General features: G+C 35.9%; 1 protein-coding gene across 2 annotated transcripts in view; it reads right to left on the bottom strand.

Moving 5' to 3' along the window:
- Positions 1-246: 246 nt before the first annotated feature.
- Positions 247-17,341, bottom strand: part of PXDN (peroxidasin) — a 91,644-nt gene continuing 74,549 nt past the window's right edge. For both annotated transcript variants that reach the window (XM_051778077.1, XM_051778078.1), the window contains 4 exons: positions 7,200-7,320; positions 4,763-4,895; positions 3,781-3,894; positions 247-3,164 (listed from right to left, as the gene is read on the bottom strand). In XM_051778077.1, coding sequence (XP_051634037.1) covers positions 3,042-3,164; positions 3,781-3,894; positions 4,763-4,895; positions 7,200-7,320 — 491 coding nt within the window. In that variant the 3' untranslated portion in view covers positions 247-3,041. The remainder of the gene's footprint in view (positions 3,165-3,780; positions 3,895-4,762; positions 4,896-7,199; positions 7,321-17,341) is intronic.

The following is a 17,341-nucleotide window of genomic DNA, read 5'->3' as shown; positions in this document are numbered from 1 at the left end:
CTATCGAATCTTTTTCTCATCACCTAGAAGAAAACAGAGAAAAGATACTTTAATTCTATGTATCATAAAATTACAAAACCTACTGAATCTACATGACTCATTAGCATACTGCTTAGTTCTCAGAAGATTCTTGATCACGACAATCTTGCTTAAGATAAGTAATATGAAACTTTGATAAAAGTCTATGCACTGGAGCCTTCAGAAAATAATCTAAACAATACATATACGAGAAGAAATCACTTGCCATTTACTTGGAAATGTGGCCCATTTTATTTTAACTGAAAAGCATTCATTATACAGTGCAAACAGTTCTTTGGTAAATTTACTGATTAAAATAACAACAACACTGACTTTGTTTTAGATAACATTAAAAAAAAGAAAATAAATATGTAAAATTTGCAACATAGTACAGCAATACTCTCACAGTGGATACTGAGGAAATGGTCAGCTAACCATTGGCCACTGTTTCAGAAATGTTAAAATCAACGCTGATTCTACAGACACTGCAATAAAACTGAACTAGTACAATCCATGACTGATAACATTTTAAACTGTGGATAAAGACCTGTTTTTCCTGGTTTATAAACACATGGATGGCAGAAAATAACTCAATATTACACTTGTTACACTTGTTTAAGCATATTCAGGCTCCTAAGCCCATTTTATATACCATATGAATAAACAGTGAACAACAAAGAAAACCTCCCACTTTACTCTGGAGGCTGGAGAAAAGAAACAATCAGATATAAGGTACTATTTTAAAATGTATAAATGGAAACTCTCTTCTCCTATTAGCAGAAATCTTGAGAAAGTGTATTTAATATAAAACTGGAATAAAAGAATGCAAGTAGTAACCAGCTGGATGTATTACTGCCTTACTTAACTGTTTAGGCAGCTACATTATATTTGGGTTAGCTCTGCAATCCTTTCTCTTTGAGGAATTTCTGCTATAGGTCAATGGGAGTTCCATCTGAGTTGGAATTACAGGGCGAGACGTGTGGTTTGGACTCTCAACAAAAGTCAACAAAATACCAGAGTATCACAGAAATACAGGAATGACAACCTCTAGGAACCATATGATACTCAAACATGCTCGCCACACACAATTTCTAGATGTATTAACATAGAAAATTACATAAATCAAAACATTGTATATAAAATCAATTAAAATATTCTTAAAAATATAAATTGTAGTTCCATGTGTACCACACACCTTTAACACAGCACTCACATGTACATATTGCTTCTACCATAGCATGAAACAAGTTTCTGTAGTAAGCTTTAAAGATACACCAAAGTTTGAATGTGTGTCATGGTAACAGTTTATCAAATTAGAAATTATTAATGTTAGTAATCAGAGAAATTATGTGCCAAAATATGATAGTGGATTTCATATTGCCATCCTAGGTTAGTTATTAGACATGTTCTACCATGTAACAATTAAGTATTCAGTCTGCTTGCATAATCTGAAATGTTTAACATATGAATGTTTAATTCTGTGCAGATTTCTTCGATACCCAAATCTCTGTCCCCTAAATTTTAACACTAAACTCAGAAGTCAGTGACTAAAGAGCAGGTCTGGTTCTAGCTAGTCCTGATTTAGGATTAAATGACAGAGTCATAAACTCTAACATATTAAGTATTCAGGGAAAGAATCAATTCTGAATAAACACAGAAAAGAGTTGTAAAATGAGGTATGATAGTTGTCCTTCACTCAATATAATTCCTGGTCAAAAATATGAAGTTTGCCTTCTAAAAAGTACACAACTTTGAAATCCTAGTGTAGACATATACTCTATAACATTAAACATTTATTAAATGGGAAATAAAGTCCATTGGTAGACCATTTTTAACATGAAAGATAAAAATATTGAGGTAAAAATATATATGCATTAGATGAAACTCAAAAAAAAAATAAAAATCAAAGACCTTGTCAGAAAAAGTAGTCAATCCACATTTAATCATGCTCCTTGACCTTGATTTTTCTTTTTTTTCAACAAACAGTGCCACAATATAATCAGGAACATATGTCTATTGACAATATGCACAATGAATCAGTAGGAATCTTTGTATAGAAAATGGCTTGGGACATCTTTTCACATTTTCAAAACAGGGCCATACAATTATGTGAGCTGATCTGAGATCAAAAGAAGTATGCTGGACTGGATGTTTATTTTAAAATTATTTAAAATAAATGAAACAAAAAAAATGTTGCCAAGCAATTACATATGTTTTGACAAAAAAGGATTATATTCATTTTTAAGATCAAATGCTACTCTGTCATGTATGTTTCCCCAGAATGAGGAAAACCGTCAATTACATGTATAATGTACATTCACTTGCTTTTTGTATCTTCCAATTACATTTATTTATATTTCCTTACTATTTCTAGCACTTTTTTTCCCTAAAAATTTTGATTAATTTTGCTCCTTGAATTAAGGAAAGGATTTGAAAGGTGTCATGTCGTTTAATTGTTTCCTTGCTGGTCCAGATGCAGAAACCACAGTGTGAATTTCCATGCACTGATGTTTGCAGGAACTGGCCCAACACAACACTGCTTTGGGCACAGTGATGTCATGTTTTCCGTTTCTCTGTGTCTTACTAAATAACAACAAAGAGCTAAATATCAAGTCAGACTGGTACTAAAAAGGGACAGTAAACTTTCAATGTTGCTAAATTAAAGATAGGAAACAAAGTGTTCATTTTAGAGTAAATCTTAAGCCCAATCATTCTGGGTACCTAAAACTACCTGACAGTGTTCTTTTAAAGTAGCACCAGTTTGAGTTTGTCTAACCTGAGAAGTATAACACACAATTAACTTTGACCTGTTTGCTAATTTCCCTTTCGTTAATTTTTGCATTGTGATTTACCTTCACGGGCAGAAAATAAAATGATACATTAAGTCGAACTGTTACAGCACCATTAGAATATTGTAAATCTTGATTTCTTGCTGTTGTTAAGACTGTAGTTACCTGGTTTTGCCATCAGCAGGCACTGATACGAATTGAGGAATATGCACCCTAAATTCTTAAAAAGCAGGCTTATGGCTTCTTTTTATTAATGTTTTGTTGTAAGCAGACTGGACAGCAATCTCCTTTAACCTTCACAGGCGCTTCGCAGTCAGCCGGTGGGCATGATTCTACAAAACAGGTAATCTGACCAACCTGGGTCAAGAAAAAAATAACAAAACCAAACCACTCTTAGCTACGTGTTACAAACAAGAAATAAATTTTTTCATACTATTCATTCTCTTTTAAGATCCTGACTATTATGATTAACTCCACATAATTTGTTTCAGTATAAACTTCTATTGACAAGTCTAAGGTGCTCTCTGTACTACCATGTCTCTTTAATGAAGCAGCATATACCCTCTTAAGGTGCTACTGGGGTACCAAGCACCACATATTTCTTTAATTAACTTTCTAAAAATTTTACTAGGATAAAAGAAAATTAAAGTCCAGCACTAAGTCAGACGAGCTTTTACTGATTTTTATGCATTTTAGTAGACTTTTTCAGGAAATGTCCCACTTTGCAGTTAATTCTACCCATATAACTATATATTAATGAAAATGGAAATATAATTAAGATAGATAAAGGCTGGATTGAAAAACAGTGTCAAGGGCAGGGATATCTGAAAATATAATTTTCTGCACAAAATAACTGAAGATCCATAAAAAACAATTAGCAAATATTACCCAGGCAGGTACAAAACTGGGACTGCTGTTTTAGAAGTAGAAACTAACATAATTTCTATCTCAAAATGAATTTCCAAATACTTACTTTGCATTCACACACAGTACAAGGGTCCCTTTTCCAGGTTTCATTGCTGGAATATGATTTACCCTCTTCATCAGTGCAATCAGAATTACTGAGGCGTGATTCAAGTTTTTTTATCTGAAAACATTTAAAAAAGTTAATAAAAAAGTTGAAGGTTTTTATTTGTGCAAGGTATTCTGTCTTTTCTCTTAATCTACATAATACGTGTTAGATACTTTTCTGGGTTTTTCTTCTCACTACTTAGTTTTCATAATGCTAAAAAACTAGAAACAAGTAATATCTACGGAGTCAGTCTTTCAAAAGAAAGCTAACAGAAAATATATCTTTCCTACCATTGAAATATTCAGCTAGAGCATACAAAGAGAACAAAACTACATGTGTTATATATGGAAAATTTAAATTGTCAAAAATGTTTTGAAAAGGAGGTGATTTTTTTTAAAAAACCCACCTTAATTACAAATGTTTACTTTGATTTTTTACTATCTCCTATATGTTGTACATTTTAAAAATGGAATTCCACTATGGCTTAATAAAGAGTATACTTGCAAATATCGTAAAAGTCTTCTTTAAGTGATCTAGATCTTAACAATATTTACAGCTGTAGCCTGGCATATTACTTCCTATGAAGGTTACATTTTAATCATAGCTTTACATAGATTCTATATACATTTCAAATAGGAAAAAAGATTTTATTAACACTACACAAAAATTTTTAGAGAAAGGCTAATTCCATGTTTAGCACACAATGGTTACACAAGGCTTCAGGTTCAAAAAGTCAAGAGCGTCTAGTTGTAGAGTACTTCAGTATGATTTCAAAAGAACATAGAAATAAAGAATAATAACACAACATGTTCTGTGTTGTTTTCTGTTTGAGATACTATGTGGTGGATTTTGGCTGCAAGGGATGTCTAAATAATACGAGTGGTGTTAGGAAAACATTATGAATTAAATCTACAATTAGACACTGTTCATTATAGCATCTTACCTGATTTCTGAGGCTTGAAATAGTTTTTTGCATTTCCAAAACAAATTCTTTGAAGTCATTCACTGCAGGTACATTTCTATTTTCATTAGATGCTGATGTGGCATTACGAAAAAATTTACTCTGTTTCACAGAACTGCAACAAATGAATGCCAAGTCAGGATATTCATCTAACTCATTTTTATTTGGCTAGATATTTTGGAACACCTAGCAAAAATGTAAAAGAAGAGCAACTAACAAATGTAGGAACAGTAGGAACCACAACAGTATGCAAGACCCACTGGTGCTGAAGACAGACTCAGGACAGGTGAGCTCTGGCTCTGAATTATTGTTAACATCGTCAGCAACAGGGAATTTCTTCTACTTAGAAAAATTACGTATTTCATACAGGGGTACACACAAAGTTGTCATCAGTGACACTGTAGAGCATCACCTTAAATTCACTCTTGAGCCTCCAATACAAAAGCAGACATGAGAAATCCTTCTAGATATGAAGGATTAAAATGTGTCCCATTTTAACTAACATTTGTACTGACTACAGTACACAAAATATAAAGTCTTTTGTCTGTAGCACTTTTCAGGTGATATCTCTTAACAGATGTGCAACCCTAAATTCTGTTAATCAATTCAATCTGTTGATGAGAAGGAGCAATCAAAAGAATTGTCCATAAATAATAATTTATTATCTAGCACCACTTAACAAAACGTGAATTCAAAACCAAGGATAACACTAATTTCTAAGTTACTTATTAGATTAAGATCCTTGAATCCATACAAGCATTTCTATTTTGTTAACATGTCATCTCTGGTTCAAAGGGATACCCCAAAAAATGAAGAGGCAAAGAAATTCCCATATAACAGGGCTCATGATTTATAATATTTCTGCATAAATTAAAACAGCACTTACTGGCAGGGGTTCAAGCTACTTAGTTTCTCATAGTTTTTCATCTAAATTAAAGAAAAAGAACTCTAAACAACATAACATGCCAAAATTCAAGTAAACCAGCTGCTATTGTATAACAAAATGTTTAATCTTCCCCACCTGGTCAAGTTATTGAAAATGAGGAGGAAAAAAAGAAAGGAGAAAAAGAATCTTCTCACCACAAATACAATTTAAATACAATGAGCAAGAGAACTGATGGAAATATTAAAGACAGGTTGCTTTAGTTTTATTTATGCTACAAATAAAGTATTGTAAATTTCCAATTCTGTATTCCTAATTAGTAATTGGACTATTGAAGATTTCTGAAACACAGTCAAACAGCAAGCTAACAGAACAAGCTCCTACTCAGACACAAGTGTTTATTTTTTCTTGCTTTCATTTTTATTTAATTTAACCCTTTTACATTTTTAGAACTGTGCAACTAGCATCCTTAAAAAGTGACTGCTGTTCTGCTACCAGTTCACTTGAAAAGACAGACAAAGCATACTTCTTTAATGATTACTTTAAAGGAACCTTCCTTTTCATATTATCTATAAGCCAGCTTATACTTAGCTGTTGTCTTCTCTTGTCTAAAATCTTAAACACCTAAAGGTTCTGTTACTTCAGGACAGATTCCTATCAATTAAGTGAAATAATCGTGGTGTTTCTCCAAGTGCTAGAACACCCACATGAGTATTTGAAATTGCTGAAATACATTTACCTGTCTATGCATCTGTCTAGATGCTTTCCTTGCCAGAGTAGGTAGACTTTGCCTGGTTGTCATCATCAACAAAGTACATAATTTTATTTGCTAAAAGAATGTATGCTAAATGGAAAGAGCTATAATTCAAAAAAGCTCATCATGAAGGATCTTCACAAGAAATGCTTGGTCTGAGCAGAACTCATTTCATGTCACTAATTCATAGGTAAGTTTTGATAACCTGGAAGGGGCAGGGACCCTGTGCAGCTGACAATTTGTGACCAACACTGTGATTTACTTCCCTGCCACAGTATTTTGAGGATTAGGGAGTTATAAACAATATTGTCTGTAGCACTACTGTTCTCCTTTCCTGTTCTGAGTATTTTGGTACCAGAAGCCATCCTTACTGTTATCACAAATTTTTAAGCCAGTGTAATCAAGACTTGGTTTTCTCCATTTCTACAGGAGGAACTAGAACCTCCAAAGAGGAAATGAAATAATTTAGTTTGGTTACCGCTGGCACAGTAGGAACGAGGGATTTCAAGTCCCCAGATTATGCTTCATTACTGAGTTTTTTCATGAAAAGCACAGGCAGAACAAAAGCACTATGCTATGTCACTCACAAAGAGTCTTACACAAATTTGAGCTTGAAAAAAAGTGGGTTTTTGTTAGCAGAGATGCAGAAGTGTCAGAATGAAGAACTGAAATGCTTGAAAAAGCAGGCACTGGAAAACAGTGCACTTAGAAAGAAATGATTCAGTTTCATTCCATTTTGAAAACAAATGGGATTTTATACTTCTTAAAAAAAAAAATCTCACCTTACTGTTTTGGACATTTTCATTTTCTTCAGGGGCTTGTCCTCCTGAAAGCTGTAGTCAAGAGAACGTCTTCCTCGAAAGTGATACGAAAATGCATTAAACTGTCCTCTAGTTCTACAGTCTGAAATTAGACAAGAATTTGCATATTATAAACAACAGTATATTTCAGCAGTTATAATATTAATATGGGTTTGCATTGTCTTCTGAATTGATAAAGGCAAGTCATACATTCAGTTGATCCTTCTGGAATCAGTTGATGGCAGATGAATATGTCTCAGTGTTACAACACTTAAGCTAGCTGGATGCAGAGAATCTGATTATTCACAGACCAGCTTTTTAGTGTGAAACAAAGGGATAAACTCTATTTTTACAAACCTATCCAGTGCTACTTTAACTATTCTTTTCACTTCTGAACTTTCCACGCTCTTGGCTTTTAATTATTTTCTACTTTTCAAAAGGGGCAGTTACATATGAAGCAAAACAATGACAGCAAAACCACCCTTTGGCTTCCTCATCTATCCCAGGCATTATTATTTGTTATTTTTGCCATGTGAAAGAGAATTTATAATTAAATCCTGGAGAACGTTTGCAAATACTTTATAGGTTGACCAGCCCCATTTCCAAATTTCAGGAATTTGAAGGTATCACTACACTCTAAAGCTCTTTCCACCACAGAGTGAAAATCTCAAGCCTGAGAATAATCTACGACAGAAATCTTCTGCTAAAATCCTAAAAGGACAGCTTGACAGGATGAAGTATGTCTTTCCTTCAGTTCACTTAGCCTTCCAAACACAGTAAGTATTTGGAAGGAGTCTCATTTAAAAAATAAAAAGAAAACAAAGCAAAACTGCAACAGCACTTTTGAAAGGAGACAATGAGAAAAAAGTTTTCATTTCTGTTCACAGAAGCTTTAAAGCTAAAAGTCATAACGGGCCAAGCTGAAGCAGGAACCAACAGCATGATCAACATTTAAAAGAAGAGTCTCTTAAAACAGAAGGGAAGATGGAAATACAGGATGCCATGGACATATCCCAGCTAAGTCTGGTATTAGCAGAATGAGGCATGAAAGCAATTGAACATGGAAGGAGCAATTTTCCATAAGTTTCTCTGCACCAAAACAAATTAGTTCAGAAAGTCAATATTTTTCTGAATCTTGGATTGAATACCTAAAGTATTAACAAAAATTACTGCAGAATGTAAAGTTGCTCAGAGTATACAAAAATAAGCATCTTGGACTACTTTTAATTACACTGGATTTAAAGTAGACTATTACAATTACCCTGTTAGGAAAAAATTAAGTTTGTCCATGGCTTAATATCACTTAGGACAGAAAGAAAAAAATTGAATGGCAAAAAAAATAGAAGTACTGATTGAATTTCAGTACAAAAACAATACCTACAGATCATTCTTGAACACAAGTTATCCACAATTCCCCTTCCCTTTTCTTTCCTTACAGTTCTTTAAAAATTCATTACCTTCCTGCTATAACAGCATCCCCGAAGAACTAGATGGCATTTGCTGCCAACATATTGTTCATTCTTTATATGTGTTCTGCTGTTTCTCACATAATTTTCTTGCTGCCCACTCAGAAACTAAGCACTTTCAGATGGGAACAGACCGATGTGTCTGTCAGATGCTTTGCATGAAGGCATTTTAGAACACCCTTAGACACTCCTATATTTAGTACAGTGAGAAAAAGGGTCACACTCTGAAGGGAGAAAGAACTATCTTTGGTCAGAGGAATTATTTTCTTAAAGCAATGTGTTGCTTAAAGTTTTCCTGAGTGTCACAAAAACTTAAGTTTCTCCCACTATGTGCAAGGTTTCTACTATCCCGCTTTGTTTAATAACTGCCAAGGTCATCTTGCATAATATAGATAATTTTTTTTGTACAATAACACAATGGCCCATTGTTTTTTTTTATTCCTAAATTGATTTTTAGAAACAAAGGTTTGAAATCCTGGGAAGGTTTAATCACCTTAGGCCAGTAAATATGAGAACCATATGTTCAGTGACAGCTTTAAGTACACACACCTGATTTTCTGTGGTTTTTAAAGACTCATATATGTCTTGCCAAATTAACAACTCTTGTTCTTCGTTTCTGTTTCAGGTACAACAAATTGGATTGCCACTGCTGAGAGGTGCAGGACAGAATGCTTTAGCTTTCAGAAAGCCTAAACCAAGAAATTTCATATTTTACACTTTTTTAAAAATTATTTTATTTTTAATGAAGAATACTTTAGCAATAGCAGTAAATAAGAAAAATAAATCTAAAATTTTCCCTTTTTTTAAGCCTATCTAAAATGTCCCCAAATTAGCAATACCCACTCCAATTTATTTTCTGCAGAAAAAGTGAATGTTTAAAAGCAACATAAGGTATTGTTATACTGGAAGCGTCAAGACCATCCATTTACAGAATCACAGAATCATTTAGTTTGGAAAAGACCTCAAAATCATGGAGTCCAACCTTTGACCTTCTCAACTAGACCACAGCACTACGTGCCATGTCCAATTGTTTCTTGAACACCTCCAGGGAATGGTGACTTCACCATCTCCCTCAGTAGTCCATTCTAATGTTTAACAACCCTTTCCATAAAGAAACTGGCATTTCCATCTCTATACGAATGCCCTGTTTCCCAGAAGGTTTTGAAAATGCACCTATAATGTAAATTAGATAATAAAATCCCTGACATTCCTAAATTACTGAACACTCCTAAATTCCCCATGAATCACTCCTCAAAATCTGGGCCATGGAGAATTAATGTAACAGTAGATTCTAATTAAAACAACTTGAGAGACTAAAGAAAAGTGAACAAAAGCACATATAAATATCTATTTGATAACAGCTTGATTCTCTGAGATTTATTGTAGTGAATTAAATTTCTGTAACTGCAAGCATTTGTACATATCTAAGCACCTGTAGTCATGCCAGTGGGAGCAGTGAAGTAGAGGAGAAACACTGAAAATGGTTGATGTAAAAATATTTTTTGAGCAGATGTTTTCATAAAGCAGTTACTGACAAACTGCACAATACAGGAAAATGACTTTTTACATGAAATGAAGCCCTAACCCAAAATAGCTGGTTTTGTTATTGCTAAACAGGCCACATCCCTTCACATTGCCCTGCATTTCTAAATTTCTTCTGTTGAATAAGACTTTCTAACAAATGATACATTAAACAGCAGCAAAAAATGTAATATGGTGGTGTTAAATCCAACAGTAATCTGCTCAGATTGGAACAGGTGTATTTTGTATAAACATTTCTTAAACATCTCAGAAAAAAATGGTAGAGAAGACACTCTCTTTAAATGTAAATGTAAATGTAAAAAGATACATTTGAATGTAGAAAGTAAAAATAATTTTCTGTGTAAACAGAAAATGTTTTCAGGCATAAATTGCATACTTTTGGTATTTTGAGGCGTCCTTGGTGAACAATTTCCATTGTCACAAAAGAACTTCCAGTCTCACACTAAGTGTGCTGGTAACATTTTAAAATGTTATTTCCATCATATATTCCACAGAATTTAGTGCTTAGCACAGCATTGCTTAGTATTTTCATTGAAGATGAAAGGGCATAATGAAAAGTGCTTAATAAGAGGTAATGTGGTCAGTAGAGAAGCAACAGACAGCATAATTGTTGGTCTGATCTTAAAATACAGGACTTCATAAATATAGGCCTAATCTACTAGAAGACCACACATAAATGCATTCAGATTATGTCTTAACTCTTCTAATGAAATTCAGTGAGATTTAAACACATCTAATCAGAATTTATATAAGGTCATATTCCTGAATTAAACTAAAAAAAGAACAGTATCTAATAGAAGAGTGTCTTAGTTTAACAAGATTACAACTTAGAAATTAAGAAACTTCAGGTGGAAGAGTGGAAAAGGAAAAGAACAGCTTTTTATTAAAAAAATCTGAATAAACAACAAATGGTGCAATCATAAACTTTCAGAAGAAACAAAACAAAGTCCCAGTTCCCCAGGTCAGGGGTGGTGGTGGTGGTGGTGAAGAAACCCGTGGCAACCTGGGGTGGGGAGGGGGAAAAGGAGAGGGAAAGGCAGGACTGTTCCAGAAGTTCAACAGCTGCTCGCAGCCACATGTGCCTGCAGCAGCCAGCAGCTGGTGGCTTCACAGCCAGCAATGAGAGTCCTTTTCCCCACAGGCAGTCCTGAGGCAGAATACCTCCTAGGTCTATGTGAAACTTCATGAGTTTTGACATAAAACAAAAGGTGAAAGAAATTTTTCATTTCAACTTAGAAAAAAAACCACCCTCAAAAAGTGTGAAATTTTTAAAGACTCACAATTGAGTGATCACAAAAGTGTACACTGAGTACTTTTAAAAAACAAAATCAAAATACACTTTTTGCACTAGACAGCCTGAAAAAAAGCACCAAAATTTTCTTATTTGGAAAATCTGAAGCTCAAATGCTACTTTGCTCAAATAAAGTAACCCAGTAAACCCAGCAATTACTCATCATCTCTGACAAGACAAAGAAAGGTAGTAAGTGAAGGAAAACATAAGAAAACGTGTGTACTTCAGTGGACGCCCTACTTTTTTCCATCATAAACTAGTAATTCTGTTGTAGAATTTGTTAATTGAAATCTATAATTTTGTTATTATAAAGAGGAATAATGCCTTGCTTTATAATATATACTAGCTTTACTTAAGAAATCTACAAGATAGCTTATGGTAACTAAGAAGTTTTTTCTATTTTTCATATAGAAAAGTATTTTTACTTTTAACAAAACAGGAAAGATAATAAAACTAGATGTGTTTCAAACCAGGCTGGAACAGCTGAACATATGGGTCACTAATGAAACATACGTAAAGTGCAATGCACGGTATTCTACACTCGAAATTTTAACTTAGGGTAATTTCAACTACAAAACAATTAGAAGCATTTTAAATATGGAGAATGGTTTAACTTTTTTCTTTTAAATAATAACCAATAATAAATTCAAAGAAACAAACCCCCACAATGTATACAACTCAAAGTGCCGTTCCCGACTGTACGCTCTCCAACTCAGAGGAGTGGTGAGTCCCTAGTGCCATGGAAGGAAAGAAACTTTTTAAATTAGTTGCTTAAACTAGATTCCCACAGAAAATGTCACAGTCATTCATCCAAGCAAGAAAATAGTTCAAGCCATGCATACTTTGCTTTTTCCTCATTAACCTCTGCAAGGCTTCAGGAGTTCAGAAGTAGGGGATAAATATAGGCAATTTTTTAAAGAACATTAATTATTTACTCTTTCTTTGGCTTCGCAGTTGTCTGACTGTACTGCATCCAGCGGTACCCTCTGGTAGCAACATTCTTGAATGAAAATACAAGCTAGGTTGTTGAACAGATGAATACTCTAAAGACTTTCCAAAGATAACATCTGCTCTAAAAGGCTCAGTGATAACATAACATTTAGAGAATCAACACATAATTTATCAGAACAGTTTTACTATTTTTCCAAATTGATAAAAAATTGTATTTTTGAAACTGTCTGTCAAGTTTCATGAGCCATGCCAAAGTGAACTTATCCTGAACAGGCAGAATATGCTTCATTTACAGTAAAGCACTTGAAGAGTGATAACTGATTTTCTCTCAATTCTGGCACATCAGGGATTTTTTTAAGAGATTCTGGAAGTCTTTGTATTAAAATTGCAATGTGTCAATTATATCTAGATTTTTTATAAGCTATTATTATTAATTTGGGAATGGCAAACTTGGTAAATATTTTTTAAAAAAAATCTGAAAAGCCTTCAAAAAAAAAAAGCTATAAAAATTAGAGTAAGGCCTGAAAGAAATTATATTTGGGAGATATTGTACAAGATTTCACTGAAACCTAAAGTATTTATTTCTGCTAGTATCACACAAATAACTTTTATTTTGAACTGAGTCTTCCAGGGAAGAATATTCTTAGAGTGTTGTTACACATTTAAAGTCCCTGCTTGAATTTTGCCATTGCCACCAAGTGAGGGCGATTGCTGACAACGAAATAAAAGCACAGAGTGTTCAGCACATTTTCCCCCATCCCCTCCGGGGGAGAGGGGCCAGCGCTTTAAGGTGTGTGCCACCATGGGACCAGGGGTGGCAGGGGAGATCAGATCCTGCATGTGAGGTCCTGGATCCGAATCTCACAATTATTGATACGGTTTGCAACCAACTCACTGTGAGTGTGTGTGTGTGGGGGGAAGGGCTGGGCCTGGACCTGCAGGCACACGGCAGAGCCCGAAGGCCTGCATGTAAGGCCTGTGCTGAGGGCACAGGGCAGGGCTGAAGGCAAGGCCTGCTGCCCACGCAGAGCACAGGGCAGAGCTGCGGGCCCTGCAGCCGGGCTGTCAGTCAAAGCAAAACTGCCTGGTAGCCCGCCCACAGCACATCCCTGGAGCCTGTGACTGCTACAGCACAACTCACTCTGGCCTGGAAGGCGCTGATGGGATATCCCGCCTGGGAGGGAAAACTGAACTCTATAAATACACGGGACTCCATGCGCGCGCTCTCTCTCTCCTCCCTCTCCAGCTGACATGGTGTGAACTATCAAATCTTGTTTGTAATTATTTTCTCCTCTTGTTTCTCTCTCCTTCTGTCTTTCTTTTTTCCTTTTAATCTGTTTTCTTCTGTTACTCTTTTCCTTCTCTTGTGGGTAACTTAAAACCAGTGAATTGTGCTTTACTAAAGCTGGTATATTGATTGTTTTTAGTGGGTATTTTCTGTGGAATGGGTCTTTGGGCTGAATGTTTTAGTGAAATGCTTTTTTCTTGGTTGTATTTTACTCCTGTAAAAAACTTATGTCAAAATATCTTATTTTTCTCACTAAATTAAAAAGAAATTCTCTTAGAGAAGAGTGTGTGACTCTTTCTCTGGACACTATTTAGAGGTTATAATGAACCAAAAGGCTTTTTTAAAAAGTCTTAAATAAAAATGTAACCACTCTGGGCAGTTTATAGCTTAACTGGAGCACAACATTTTTAAAATGGCGACAAAGGTGGCATTAGTCTTGAAAAGCAAAGAGAAAATTATTTTTGTTAAATTATGTCAGCTTCTGGCCAATGTTTCAACACTTGCAAAAATATTGGAAACTTATTTTTTCTCTTTTCATTTTAAGTTTTTCTAGCCCTCAGAAATGGTGCTGAGGAAAAACGGGCAAAATTTGGTATTTTCAGCAAAAAAATACAGTTTTGGCAAAAGAAAATAAACCCCTCACAAAAAGCAGGTTTTGCCAGGAGAAAAGAAAAAAAAAACAACCTTTTGCCGAAATATGTTATTATTGTCACTAAATTAAAAAGAAATTCTCAGAGAAGAGTGTGTGACTCTTTCTCCAGATGCTAATTAGAGATTATAATGAACCAAAAGGCTTTTATAAAGTCTTAAATAAAAATGTAACTGCTCTGGGCAGTTTATAGCTTAATCCAGAGCATAACACCGTGCAAACTGATATGAGAACAAGACGGATTAAAAGCAAGAGCTGTGCCCGCCATAGCTCTCTTGCTGTTTGGTGCAGACCGTTGTAGATGCTCCATCAGCTCCCTGCTGCCTGGAATTGCCATGTGTCAACCGCCACAGCAGCTCTTTTTCCTTCTATCCAGCATTCTGACAAGGAGGTGCCTGCAGGGATTCATGAAACCTCTGCCTGGCTTCCGCAGCCCCCACATTGGCTCGCTGCCGCAGATGCAGCTGTGCTTGCCAGTGCCCCGCACCTACCACTGCAGCAACAACTTCGGGAGCTCCAGTGCGGCTCTGCCACTTCCTACTTGCTATAGGTGTCTGCCTTGCATGGCACTGCCTCACTGTCCTGACCTGCTGGTTTCCCATGCCCATTGGACCTGCACTGACCCTCCCTGCAGACCCCACATACACCTGCCTGCAGCCACAGCAGCCGCCAGAGCCGGAGCCCCCAGAGCGCCCACCACTGCCAGGAAAGCCTGCCAGTGCCACCTTCTCGTTGCGGCTGTAACTGTACTAAAGAAAAGCCGCTTACCAGCTCAACAACACAGAGGTGGATGAAGTGTGTTTTTCTGGGTGATGTTCTTTCTTTGTTATTGTTTCTTGTTTCATGTTTGGTTTTGACTTTTGTTTTGTCTTTTTTTTTAGTAAAAATTGTTACTTCTGTTTCTATTTCCTGTGAAGGACCAGGAATCAGAATGGGGAAAATCTCAGAAGTGGAAAAAGATGTACAAGTGACTGAAAGGACTTTATGATACAGACTTTACAGTTATTATGTATATACACATTGTATGCTTCCCCAGAATTTGTATTTCCCAGGCATGTCCTGCAAATTGGCTGGAGAAGCTGCAGAGAGGGGACAGCCTCCATTCGCCCCTTCTCTCCCCGATTCCTCCCACGTTCCTCCCTCTTATGCCCGTGTCCCTATCCTGGTTTGTCCCCCCGCTTGTCTGTCTCATGCTCCGCCCTATGTTCTGGCCCTTTCCCCTCCCGAGCTGATAAAAGACCTTTTATCCCGAGCTGATAAAAGGTCCCCGCCCACTTTTGGACCGCGGCAATTTCCTCCCTCATGAGTGTCAATTGATTTTGAAATTCACATTAGGTCTGAGGAAAAGGGGGCTCTCTATTCCATCTAAGGTCCTGCTTCCCTGGCAATATTGTCTTTAACCCAAGACAAGAGTGATTTATTTTTTAAAGGCTTGTTTACCTTACAAGATAATACACTAGCCAGTTTAAAAGCTAAGATGTGCAATAACTTTGAATAGTAAATCTCTATCTACTTTTTTTTTATTTTTAATGATATCTGAGTTTGTTCTTATGGTACAGTCACATCACTTAGAATCCTTCCTCAGTATTTACTGTATCTGTAATAGATTGCAGGGACATTCTCCATCAGTTTAACTTTTACCTTTCGCCTTAAATTCTGAGCTGTATCACAAAATAATTCTTTGTCATTGGGGACAACTACATCTTAGCAAAAGAGTTAAATAGAAAGTAGTGAAAGATTGTGACTTCTCTCAGAAATGCAATCCAGTGATTCTTTATTCATGCATATCTTTTGACAGAATACTGAATAGCAGACTCAGCAGTAGCAAACTCAAGAGAATCAGCAGTAGAAAACACAAAAAACACAGATCTTGATACTTTTCATCAGAAAATCTACAAGATATTGGTATTGAAAGCTAGAAGATTCATATACATATATGCTAATTTGGAGTTTGGTAATTATGATAAACTAATAGTACCATTATCTTCTCAAGAGCAAGTTTTCTCCAATTAATAATTTGTTTGAGAGCAATTTCTAGATAGTCACAGTTCAACAACTAAGTTCCCAAAATTCCTGAATATACTTTTACAGCCTGGGCATGCCATTCAAGTTTTCTTAAAAGAAAATGATAACAACATTGTCAAGGAGACCTCAAAAAAGAGACGTCATTTTCCTCTGAAGTATTTTGTTTTTGATGCTACTGAAAATCATTCTGCATGATCGAGAAAACTCTCTTAGGAAGGGATTTTAACTATGTCACAGATGCAGTGATGCCCGTTGGTCGCGTTTAAGTAACCGGGTGAAAGGTGGAGATGAGCTTTGGTTAGGCCACCTTTTCTAGGCCCCTCTCCGTGTGGAGCAAGAAGTGCTCTCCTTGAAAAAGGCTCCTTGGTCATTCAGGGTGCTGCCCAAAGAGAATGTCATCTCTGGGGTCAGTTTCAGACAACCAATGTCCTGTATGCAGGGTTGGGTCTGCAGCTTCCAGTGCACCTCATCACCTGCCGTTTCAACCCTCGCCTGTTGCTACAGGGCTTTACAGATGTGGGTATAGCCCTCGAGCCTGCACAATGGTTTTTTTAGTAATTTCTAATTAGTAATTTCTAATTTAGTATTTTCTAATTGCAGTCAAACAAAGATTAAGAGACAAAGGCATACACCTGCCTTCAAAGGTGTACCCAAATTGACACTTGCACGCTGGAACATCAGAACCATGCTTGATACTGCCGATAGTGGACATTCTGAGCGTTGTTCTACCCTAACTACCCATGAACTGTCACGTCTCAACATCGACATTGCTGCTCTCAGTGAAGTTTGTTTCCATTAGGAAGGCAGCCTTAGAGAACATGGTGCTGGTTACACACTCTTTTGGTCAGGTAAACCCAGAACTGAAAGGCATGTCTCAGGAGTTGGCTTCATGATTATAAACTCTATTGTCCC

The sequence above is a fragment of the Manacus candei genome, unplaced genomic scaffold (assembly GCF_025592945.1).
Source record: "Manacus candei isolate 608988 ecotype Guabito, Panama unplaced genomic scaffold, ASM2559294v1 h1tg000011l, whole genome shotgun sequence".
NCBI lineage: Eukaryota > Metazoa > Chordata > Aves > Passeriformes > Pipridae > Manacus > Manacus candei.
Note: the sequence above shows the minus strand (reverse complement) of the source record. Positions and strands in the feature narration are given on the sequence as shown.